The sequence below is a fragment of the Etheostoma cragini genome, chromosome 13 (assembly GCF_013103735.1).
Source record: "Etheostoma cragini isolate CJK2018 chromosome 13, CSU_Ecrag_1.0, whole genome shotgun sequence".
In the NCBI taxonomy this organism is placed as follows: Eukaryota; Metazoa; Chordata; class Actinopteri; order Perciformes; family Percidae; genus Etheostoma; species Etheostoma cragini.
This window is the reverse complement of record NC_048419.1, coordinates 24,926,525-24,938,844: the sequence shown is the minus strand read 5'-3', so window position 1 is coordinate 24,938,844 and position 12,320 is coordinate 24,926,525. Positions and strand designations below refer to the sequence as shown.

General features: G+C 40.3%; 1 protein-coding gene across 4 annotated transcripts in view; it reads right to left on the bottom strand.

The window, feature by feature from the left end:
• Nucleotides 1-4,808: 4,808 nt before the first annotated feature.
• sgcd (sarcoglycan, delta (dystrophin-associated glycoprotein)) overlaps nucleotides 4,809-12,320 on the bottom strand; it is a 256,701-nt gene continuing 249,189 nt past the window's right edge. For all 4 annotated transcript variants that reach the window (XM_034889770.1, XM_034889767.1, XM_034889768.1 and 1 more), the window contains one exon: nucleotides 4,809-5,521. In XM_034889770.1, coding sequence (XP_034745661.1) covers nucleotides 5,336-5,521 — 186 coding nt within the window. In that variant the 3' untranslated portion in view covers nucleotides 4,809-5,335. The remainder of the gene's footprint in view (nucleotides 5,522-12,320) is intronic.

The following is a 12,320-nucleotide window of genomic DNA, read 5'->3' as shown; positions in this document are numbered from 1 at the left end:
AAAAAAAAAAAAGCATGTATTCCAAAAACAAATCCATCAGAATTTTGTTGTGAAGTATTTCTGAAAGTCCTTTAATATACAGCGACAGAGAAGCTGAGAGACAGCGAGAAGGTTGGATCACCTGACTCTTAAAAAGGATGGGACACTTTAAACAACACACAAGCTATGAATAACTTCTCGAGACTACGACTGAGAGTTCAGGAGTTATCATAAGCCGCTGTGTCATAAGGTCTAGTTCCTCCTGGGTGTTGTCTTTACGTGCTAAGTAATCGCCTCATAAAACGGTCAAAATCTGGTGTCTGGGGAAGTAGAACATGTTTCAATGCCTTCCATTTTGTCCTATAAATATGCCAATTTTGACTGATGCTTCCATGTATGTATGTCACAACGCTCCAAATCCACAATTTAATTTGACTTTATTTACTTTTGTAAAGAGTTTTCTGGGGCTTTTCCCTTTATTCCAGTGGCTAGACAGGAAAGGGGGACAGAGATGGAGGATGACACAGTAAAGGGCCGCAGGTTGGAGTTGAACCCGGGCCGCTGCAGGACTCGGCCAAGATGATTTGACTTTTGATTTTGATTTTTTGGCAACAGGGACGGTGATTCCACAATAAGAGCCACTAGATGGCAAAAGAGATCTTTGCAATAGTTTGACTTTCTCAAAGTTAACGAGATGCAATTGAATGCACAACTAGTTTAACAAGGTGCGAATGAATGCACCAACGCACCACTTTACCTTTGTTGTTTGTTTGCTACACCGGTGACTTTAAGGAAGCAGGATTTTCCAGTTCTGTTGTGTCTCCTGTGCCTCATTTGGAACTCAGGCACTGGACAGGGTTTCTGCAAAAGTCTAGCTCTAGGCTACCAGTAAGCTAACCCTGTGTCTTTAGCTGCATGCTACCAGCCAGTAAGCTACACTGTGTTTTGTTTCTCTCTGGCGTACGAATGTAGGCATGATGGGAGAGAGGCCGTTCCTGCTTTTGAATGCGTGACACTCTTCCTTTCATGCCATTGGCTGGCAACTCAACCTTAAAGGGAACCATAAAATATTAGTCTGGCATTGCCATACCTTCCTACACATGGGAGATAAACGGGATCTGGTTTACTGGCATCCCTGGCAGTCCTCTGGAAGGAACTTTTTTTGGTGGAACGTGTACATTTAATAATTGTTTTAGTCGTGCAACAGAAAACTGAGATTGGACAGATAGTCCAGCTAGCTGTCTGGATTTACCTGCAGAGAAACATGTTTTTAACATGAAGACACCAGATTCAAACCGGATGAAAGACATAACGATCTTATCGAGTTGGAGAAACGCTTTGTTTTTGGCCAAGCGGTCTGCTGTAAGCTGTGGAAATCAGACCCATCAGGGCCATAATCTGTCTGTTAAACTCCACATGATCACATGTTTTCACTCAGAATAACTGATCACTAAGAGCAAAGTAAGAGGAGCGTCATCCCAAACTGGGGAAGGTAAAGTCGTAAATAGATAAAAGAAAAACGACTCCTCCATTAGCAGGGACCGGTGCTGACGGGGTGGGGGGTGCGGCTGAAGGTCTTTGCATTCACAACAGAGAGAGAGATTTGGGATTGGGATGAAATGGAACTGAAATCAGAGATCATGTTACTCGATGCCAAAGAAAGTCCGTGTGATGTGCTTCTTCTTGCCACAAGTGCATGGACATAAGGCACAGGCACAGTTCCCCTCTTTCAACAGAGTGGCTCGCATTAGTTTGTCCCAGTGCAAGAAACAAGTAGGGGGACCACCACGAAGTCTCCAGCAGCTGATAGTGGACATTCATGACACATGCCCTGTGTTCGTGTGATTAAAAAGGTAAGAGTTCTTACAGGATGTGGAGTTGTCTTTATAGTTGTTTTCATTGTCAGAGTGGTAGGAGGGGGAAGCTGTTCTAGACGGGACAGGGGACAGGGGACAGGGGACTGGGGACAGGCAAAACAGAACACTGACAGTCATTATGTGAAATTAAAAACAACTTTCTATTCAGTTTAAAATCAAAATATTACAGCAAATTGAAATAAATAAAAACCATCCAACAGGCCAGTAGCGGAGGGTTGCGTGGCAGAACTTGTGCCATGTTCACATCATATCAATGTCTCTGTTGGACATGGGTAATCAGGTGCTTAACGATCAAACACCAAAACCAGTGAGGGAGATAGTTAAACACAGTCTGGCTCACACCAGACCAAGCCAAGCCCAATAGATTTGAGACTAAGCGTCTGGTCTGGGGGGTCTGCTCTGGATTTTCCAGTGTCCAATGATCATAGTTCAAATTATGACACTGTACGTAATTGGACCGTCCTTCAACCAATCAGAACAACGATCCGGGTGACGTAGCAGCGACAGCGGCATCAACGGGTTTGGTTGCTATGTTGACTGTAAACAAGAAGCTGATTGGTCGCTTCTCTCTCTGGTCATCGTGTTAAACCCGCCAGTAGACAGTTTCTGATTGGTTCCCGCAATAACTGTGAACTGAAGCGGGAGAATTAAATGTGCGGGTTTCCAGACCGAGCTGCAGGGCCACATCAGATCGCTGGCAGAGCGGGCCGGGTCGACCCCGTCTAAGTTTAACTCTTTCTAAAGATAATTCTTTCCTTTTTGAACTGCTGCTAGCAGTGGGAAGCTAATTTCAATGTTTTTCCCAGTTGTGCGACTATGACAGAACGTGAACATGGCATGAGTCATAGTTTGTCATGATACACTTTAAACAGATTGTAACAACTGGGCTGAATATTTTGTGGGCTAATTCACTTATATACAACTTCACTGCAATATTAATTTAGAGATTTTATCTAACCCCCCCCCCCCAAAAAAAAACCAATTGTGGTTTATTTATTGTCCCATAGGCACACTAACAGCACTTTGAAGCACATACACTTCTGAATCTGATCTGTGTTTCTACTGATAAGGCGGTTTATAAAACTTCCACCTTAAAAAAAAGAGTCCCGTAGATTGTACTGAGTGAACTGGACATGGCGCCTCCTGTCAGCCTTGCTGCCAATTCTCTCCCAGAGGCCTGTGAAACGTTCTTGGCGACATTAATATAGAGCCCAACAGAATCTCCCAATAACCAGAGTTGGCTTCTCAGCGGGTGTGTCACCGAGTGGGGAGAAACTGTTAGAAAGGCGAAGATGTCGGTGGTTAACCATACGCTCCGGGTTAGCCAGCAAGGGAGAGCAGGAGAGGGAGAGGAATGAGCCATCGCTAATGGCTAAGCTAAAGAAGCTATATGTGCTTGAGTATGAAGAGGCTTAGTTTAAATGCAATCCAGGCAATTAGCCGCTAATTTAAACCATGAAATAAACTTGTGTGACACTAGCCTAGCGTCTGGGACACAGAAGCACCGGACGTGAGACAATCGGCTTTCTGTAAACATCACAACAAGTGTCAATCAGCTTGCAATACACTGGGGGAAACACTGTTATTTAGGTTAAACTCTCCCGGAGCCTATACAAGCGTGACATCATCCCAATGCAATGCATTTTGCAAGACTTTAAACGGAAATATTATATGTTTTTTGCTTTTTTTCGTGTGCTGGCCATGCAAATGAATGGGCAACACATTCTCACTCCCATCCCGTAAAATACGGGTTGTTTGTTATTGACGTTAAAAGTCTCCTTTAGCGTCTGATCTAAATGCACTTGGTTGGGACAATTGGACTATTTGACACTGTTATGTAGGGAAAAGGTTTTGTGTTTGACCCATCCACCCTCCCTACATGGACTTTCCCCCTTACAGACAGACAGACAGACTCCAATGGTACCACTTTAAAGACAAAGTGTGAATTTGTAGTGTCGAAAATAGCCACGAAAGGCAGCGCTAGATCGGCTTAATTAGTGTGAAGAAGAGTCCGAGGAGACGAAGGTAACGTCTCTAAAAATAGAGTCGTGAAGGGTAGAGACACTGAGGGGGATCACCAAAGGAAGCACTAACATGGACTAACTGGTGGGAAGGTAGTCTCAAGTTTATAGAAGGAATTTTGTTGCTTAATGTTTTTATTTTTAACTGTTTACACTTGTGTTTTATCTGTTTTTTGTTTTATTGTGGTTGTTTTTTTTAAACTAATTTTGTGTAAAGCACTTTGAATTTCCCTGTTGCTGAAATGTTCCCTCTAGACGCTGACAGCCACTGTCCATATGTCCGTATTATACGAGTTCAGAGTGAGAACGTGTTGGAATGGGGGCCATTTTGGATTCCGGTATCCAATTCTTATATTCTTATAGAATACATCCATGCCACAAGCTCATGTTCACTACACCATCTCCTGACCCAGTTGATAATTATGTCAATAATTACATAATAAGTGCTTATAGCATGCCTATGGGGCGCTAAAATGCCTTCTGAAAAACAGGGAAAGCATAAAACCTTTCAGCTATGATCTCAGCTGTGGTATAGGAGAAGATGAGGAAAACGAGAAGAAGAGGGTATGGGGGGGTGGGGGGGGCTCTTTTGCCATAGGTGATCATCCCAGTGATACTGGTACTGAAATGCTCTTGAGGGACAAAGGGACTAGATCAGTGTCTCTTCTAGTAAATCCCTGGAGATTTTCCTCTCAATTTATACTAGGAGCATTGTGTGTGTGTGTGTGTGTGTGTGTGTGTATGTGTGTGTGTGTGTGTGTGTGTGTGTGTGTACGTAGCAGTGTCATATATGACTGTTAGAGCCAGACCAATAGGATTCAAATACTGTCCTTTTGTTAAATATGAGCCAGTCAGTGTCCTGCTGTATATTCCCAATATGATGGAGATTCCTTTCAAACCTCGGTTGTATTGAAAACTTGTTAAAACCTGTGATGAAACACATTTATTATTTCTTTCTTTTATTCATGTAATTAAGTTCAAAAGCCTAACAACTGCTGCACTGTGTGTATAAAGAGCTTAGAGAGATGTGTATGACAATCAGAGGAGAGTATCAGTGTCCCAGGGAGGCTCTAAATGCTGATTTCAAAGACTTTTCCACTCTCAAATGTATAAAATCAAGGGAGAAAATATCTTTTAGCATTGAAATATTGGCACAGAAGATCCATTGTCAGCAGCTACAATTCAAAATTTTCAGTATTGGCCTGTTAAAACATACCAGTTGAGACTAAACACCAGTCTGAGTGTTTGTGACTGCAGATTGTACACACCAGTGTGTCTGGATAGTTACAGTCTCTGAGATTGTTTGGATTTCGATCAGCTCTGGCAGTCTCTGTACGCAGTGTCTGTGTTTGCTGTTTATCAGTCCTGGAGCCAGGCAACATGGGGACATCTGTTTGTGTTCTGCCCGTCTTTCTTTCAGGATACCTGTGTGTTTATTCGTGTTTGCATGTATCAGTCCTAGAGGCAGACACTGTTGTTGATCTGGCAGGTGGATCCGGTGCCGGCCTGGGACAGGAAAAGCCTCCCGTTGGGGCAAACGCAAACCTCGTAGACCGTCTGCCGGTTCCCAGAGGACGAGGAGCTGGTGGAGGCCTTCCCCTCGGGCAGCCGCATCAGGCGGATCCTCCGAGCATCCAGAGAGATCTGAGGAGAGGGAGAGAAGGCTGGTGAGACTGGGACGGAGGTTGGATTTCCAGTTTATCCGTCTGTTTATCCATCCATCCGTCCGTCCATCCCTCCATCCGTCCATCTCTATATCCATCCATCTATATTCATCTATCATAACTTCTTTATCCATCCGTCCGTTCATCTATCTATCCATCTATCCAACTTTCTATCTATCGATGTCATCCATCTCCTAATGTCTCTATCTATCTATCCATCTATCTATATCCGTCCATCCGTTTCTATCATCCATCCATCCATCCATCTATATTCATCTATCCATGTCTTTATCCATTCATCTCTATAACTATCAATATCCATTCATCTACATCCATCCATCCATGTATATCTGTCTGTTTCCATCCATCCATCCATCTTTATTCAACTGTCTGTCCATTACCGTCCATCCCCCCATCCCTTCATCCATTACCATCCATCCGTCCATCCATTACCATCCATCCGTCCACCCATTACCATCCATCCATCTTTATTCAACTGTCTTCCCATTATCATCCATCCGTCCACCCATTACCATCCATCCATCCTTCCGTCCGTCCGTCCGTCCATCCATCCATCCATTACCATCCATCCATCCATCTGGTTTTTCTATTGGTGTTTAGCATGTTTTTCTAAAAATTTGCAAATGGTAAATAAAACCAAAAGACTTGTTAAAAGGGTTTTTCCTTCTTTTAGCTGGCGGTTTTGCCCTCTCATGGCAGCGAGCGAGAGGATTTCGGATCGAGCCCCGAGCAGATTTTAAAATTGTTAATCTTTTCTTCTGATTCGGTTTTGCTCTGGCACCGCTAACTCCATAAGTTTGAAGCATGCTCGAGCCCGTGTCAGTGTTACTGCAGCACAGTACAGACAGATCAACGGCCAGCCCCCCCCCCCCTCCAAGCTGCTAGTGCCCGTCATCTGACGGCTCATAGTACCTATAATATATCTAACAATCAGTTAGTTAGCACACACATACTCCTTTAATTATGGCTTAACTGACATGAGCCAAATACTCTGTTTTCCACATGATTACTTAAGTAACATCGGCTTAGTTTTTAGCGTCAAACCTTGTTACACCCATTTAGCCCATCGTTTTCCCGACCGGATGCCTGTTACATTCCTCTTTGTTTGTGTTGGCGATAACTATGGTTACCTGGTCCTCAGATCTCTGCAGGGTACATCCAGACATCTAGCTAGACTATCTGTCCAATCTGAGGACTATGGTTACCTGGTCCTCAGGTCTCTGCAGGGTAAATCCAGACAGCTAGCTAGACTATCTGTCCAATCTGAGCTTTCTGTTGGATGAACAAGTTCCTTCTCGAGGGTATTTTGCAGCGGTGCCGTCGTAGTGTCAACCACCGAAGACGATTGTGATTGGCTTAAAGAAATGCCAGTAAACCACAGCTTGTTTTCTACCATGGTGGAAGGCTGCGTGGACTAGCCAGACCCTCCTCCACAGCGCCGTGGAAGACGGTCTGGCAAAGCGAGACTAGTTGGCTCTGTATGAACGCAGTCCTGCAGTCAAAAACACTTAGCTCTTCTCCAAGTCAACCTGCAGCAACTTTAAAATCTCTTCCCTTTTCCACAGTCCCACATGTTCAGTTATAATGGGTTCAGAGAGTCTGATATTATAGGTTGAAGTTAAGATGTCTGCGTTGCATTAATGGGACTTTATACACGTTATCCACTTGCTGTTTAAAGGACAAGTCTAAGTCAAGTAGTTTTTGTTGGCTGGTGGTGAATTAAGGTGTTTGGACCGAGGCCAGCGAAACAGGACTGTCCTGTTGATGGTCGTCTGGCAGAAAACCAGCTACAGCTTACCTCATCTTTAATCTCCCTAAAATGCCCCACGTCAGTCCTCCATAAACGTCTTCCTGTCCGGCCTCTACCTATTTATTTCACAACCGCAAATCCTGCACAGCAGACAGTGTTGGAAGAAGTACTCCGATCCTTTACGTAAGTAAAACTACTAACAGCATGCTGTGAAAATACTCTGTTACAAGTTAAAGTCCTGCACTGAAAAGGTTACTTAGATAAAAGCATGTAAGTATCATCAGGAAAATGTTCTTAAAGTATTAAAAGTAAAGGACTGAATGCAGAAAATCCTCACATTAGAACCTGGAAGTGATCCAAACAGTAGTGTGTTTTTGGTCTACACTTTTCAGCTGGATGTTATATTGTTGGCTAGTTTCATTTATAATAAAAACTTCAGATTTTATGAACTATATGCGTCTTGTTTGCAAAATATCTTAATATGTAAAATAACTAGTAACTAAAGCTGTCAGATGAATGTTGTGGAGTAACTTAAGTAACTAAAGTAACTAGTAACTAAAGCTGACAGGTTGATAGTGGTGTAAAAAGTAGAATATTTCTCTCTAAAAGGTAGCGGAGTAGAAGTAGAAAGTGGCCTCAACCAGATGTGCAATAATACAACCCGTGCAACACAGTTTCCATGCTTCCAAAATGCTTGTTCATGTATTTATTGACCGGGATGACTGAACGACTGTATGTTAGAGTGTACTTTTCCATTCAGGTACGGCACAGCAAATTTTGTTGTACACACATGAGGATGACAATAGAGTCTTTTCCAAGTACAGTACAGTCAGTTACATTCCACAACTGATCGTAGACCTTCTCACATTCAGGATCCTCACTCTCAACTCATTCTTTATAGGCTAAAAACTCTTCTTTTTCCCTTTGGTCTTCACCTCAGCTCACCCCTGCAGAATCAGATGTCTCTTCTCATCTCTTCACTCCAACTGCTCTCAAAGCAAATCTCCTCACCTGCTGTCCATAGCTTAGCTTTTTGTTTTTCTTCCGAGAACTTCTACCTCATGGAATTGGACTCGCACAAATGGCTCTTGATAAATGGGGTTGAATGATATCTGGGGTTTAGGGATTGAACTCTAGCAGCATCTACCCAAATATGTAACTTACACCTAGTGCCTACCATACACCAGAATACTTTACCAAAGACTACAGTCTGACACCATCTCACATCTAAAGACAATCAAATCACATCTAAAGTTAAAGACGTTAAAGAGAAATATGTAAAGAAAGGCAGGGTCACACATTGTAAGACTACAACTAGATCAGTTCAGAAAAATGTCTCGGCTAGAAAGATCATTATTGTAAAGAAAGATCATTATTGTAAAGAAAGATCATTATTTTAAAGAAAGATCATTATTGTAAAAAATGATCATTATTTTAAAGAAAGATCATTATTGTAAAGAAAGATCATTATTGTAAAGAAAGATCATTATTTTAAAGAAAGATCATTATTGTAAAGAAAGATCATTATTTTAAAGAAAGATCATTATTGTAAAGAAAGATCATTATTGTAAAGAAAGATCATTATTGTAAAAAAGATCTTTATTGTAAAGAAAGATCATTATTGAAAAAAAGATCATTATTGTAAAAAGATAATTATTGTAAAAAAAGATAATTATTGTAAAGAGATCATTATTGTAAAAAAAGATAATTATTGTTAAAAAAAAATCATTATTGTAAAAAAAAGATAATTATTGAAAAAAAATTATTGTAAAAAAAGATCATTATTGTAAAAAAATATATTATTGTAAAAAATAATCATTACTGTAAAAAAATCATTATTGTAAAGAAAGATCATTTTTGTAAAAAAAGATCATTATTGTAAAAAAAATTATTGTAAAAAAGATCATTATTGTAAAAAAAGATTGTAAAAAAAAAATTATTGTAAAAAAAAATTGTAAAAAAATCATTATTGTAAAAAAATATATTATTGTAAAAAAAAATCATTACTGTAAAAAAAATCATTATTGTAAAGAAAGATCATTTTTGTAAAAAAGATCATTATTGTAAAAAACAATTATTGTAAAAAAGATCATTATTGTAAAAAAAGATTGTAAAAAAAAATTATTGTAAAAAAAAATTGTAAAAAAAATCATTATTGTAAAAAATAATGATTGTAAAAAAAGATCATTATTGTAACAAAAGATCATTATTGTAAAAAAAGATCATTATTGTAAAAAATGATCATTATTGTAAAGAGATCGTTATTGTAAAAAAGATCGTTATTGTAAAAAAAAACATTGTAAAGAAAGATCATTATTGTAAAAAATATAATTATTGTAAAAAAAGATCATTATTGTAAAAAAAGGTAATTATTGAAACAGACTTTTCACAATCGTTGTTTGGTAAAAAAAAATGTATTACGTTTTTCTTCTCCTCTCCTTACAAGCCAGCAGACAAAGACAGTCCTTAGAAATGTGTCCTTTCAGGAAATCTCTCTCCCAGAATAAGGGCGAGATGTGGAAGAGTCTAGTTCGGTGAGAGGTCAGAGGTCAGAGGTTATTCTGAGTCTGTCAGGACGTGCGTTACTTGCGTTATCCACCGGTAAAACTCTCCTTGGATGACGAGCTTCAGAAGGGTTGAAAATCTGCAGCTTAACCTCTTTAGCGTTTAGCTTAGCGCCGCGCCATAGCAACCATAAACAACACAGGCTCTGGCTCTTTGCTGCTTCCTGTTTGGTGCTGGAGGGAGCGCACCCATTGGTGGGTGACAATGTCCACATGATTTAACTTCACTACCAAGACTTAAAACTTACCAAGCCCGTTTGATTTTGCCGTAACGTCAAGACTGGAAACAGTCTTTGTCTAAGTCGGCCTAATTGGTTTATTTACATTTAGCATACATTTTAGCATATTATTAAAGCTGTTGCACATTTTTGTTTTCCCATCCTGTATATATTCAAATATTTGTTCTTTTATTTTATTCCTATTATTATTAGTTCATGTATATTGTATGAATGTATATTTTTCCCAGTATCTCATTTATATTTATATTTATATTCTGTGTTGTGTGACTGATTTTGTTACTGTAACACCGTAAATTCCCATTTTTCTTGGGATCTATCTATCTATCTATACATATATCTATCTATCTATCTATCTATCTATACATATATCTATACATCTATCTATCTATCTATCTATCTATCTATCTATCTATCTTACACTTAGTCTAAGTCAGTGTATGCGCCCCAAATCTGGCAAAACTCTCAGTATTTCATTCCGATATTAGAAATTAGTGTGCAACAGTGGAATCAGGTGGGCATTAATTGTTATATTTTAAAACATTTTAGGTGACAAAATGAACATTTTCCATCTGAATAACCCTTTCCTGCTAAAAACCGACAGACAAAAAACCTTCCAAAGTTTCCTGTCAGATTCCCAGGTCATGCTTCTGGTCTCCCGGGGACTAAAAAGAGAGCCAGAAATGGCAGAAGATTCGCACACAGCCACTCAACCACTACTCATTTTACTCCCTTCACCCCCCACATTGATTGGAACACACTGCCTGTCTGGCTGTGCACAGGCACGAACCAGCGCAGCGTGAATCCCATCTCTGTGTCCTCTCTTCCCCTCCTCCCTACCGGCCTCCCGGGGCTCGTCCGGGGCCGGCGGCTCAGCGGCCGAGGGGAGGAGCTCTCCCGGCATTAAAAGAGCTAACGGAGCCATTACCAGGCGCCGCTGGGAGGCATCGCCACCAAATGACCTGGAACACTCTTAAAGCAGAGTCTCAGCTGACGTCCTCAGACAGCTGCTGTTGGACAAATCTTTTCACCACGAGGGGCAGACAGTGTGAAACACAGGGGGGAACCAGTGTGTAAGTGTGTGTGTGTGTGCGTGGCTGGATGATCTTCATGTGTGTGGAAAGCTGAGTGTGCAAGTGTGCACTAAACAAGTACATGTCAACTTTATTGGCAATTCTCTCAAAATATAAATGAGGCACGTGAAGGCAAGGCTCATTGTTGGTAGTTTTTACAGATTTTCACTGACAAATAACCCGATTTCTTTATTTGACTTCTCTTGTCTGTTTTCTCACTTCTACACTTTGTCCCTGCATTGTTCCCAGTACACTAGTCTATTTCCTTTCTATATTCTCTGTCTTGGAAATTTAAGAAATATCTGTATTACCAGTTGGATAAATGTTTTGTCCAAAGATCCTGATTCACGTGTATTTTTGCTTTTTACATTACCCAATGTTTGGTACTAAAGAAGTCCATCTTGTCACTTTCTTTGACGTTTTCATTTCATTTGGGGCATTTTTTTTAATTAATATTTTTGAAATCGAGTACATGTTGAAAAATTACCTTCATACCTAATATTTCATTAGATATTGCCTGATTTGCATTATTACACATGAACGTTCAGAAAATGTTTAATTCTGAAAAAACGTTTAATATTGTCTTGTAATATAATGTAAATAATCAGTTGGTTGAAGTTTCATGGTCATATTTGTTAGTTAAAATATTTTCCCTATTCAACTATAGTGTCTTGGCATCTCAATTTTCAGTGGTTTTCAATGCTTTCCATCACTTGGATCTCTTAGGACTTTATATATGTTAAAGAGGATTTAACATATTTCTGAGGACTATGGTTACCTGGTCCTCAGATCTCTGCAGGGTAAATCCAGACAGCTAGCTAGACTATCTGTCCAATCTGAGGACTATGGTTACCTGGTCCTCAGGTCTCTAGACTATCTGTCCAATCTGAGGACTATGGTTACCTGGTCCTCAGGTCTCTGCAGGGTAAATCCAGACAGCTAGCTAGACTATCTGTCCAATCTGAGATTTCTGTTGGACGACTAAAACTACTTTTAAGACGTACACATGTTCCACCAAAACATGTTCCTTCCCGAGGCAACACAGGGGCGCAGTGCGGTGCTTAGCGCCGCCCATGACAATCGTGATTGGTTTAAAGAAATGCCAATTATCAGAGTATGTTCTCCCCCCCCCCCC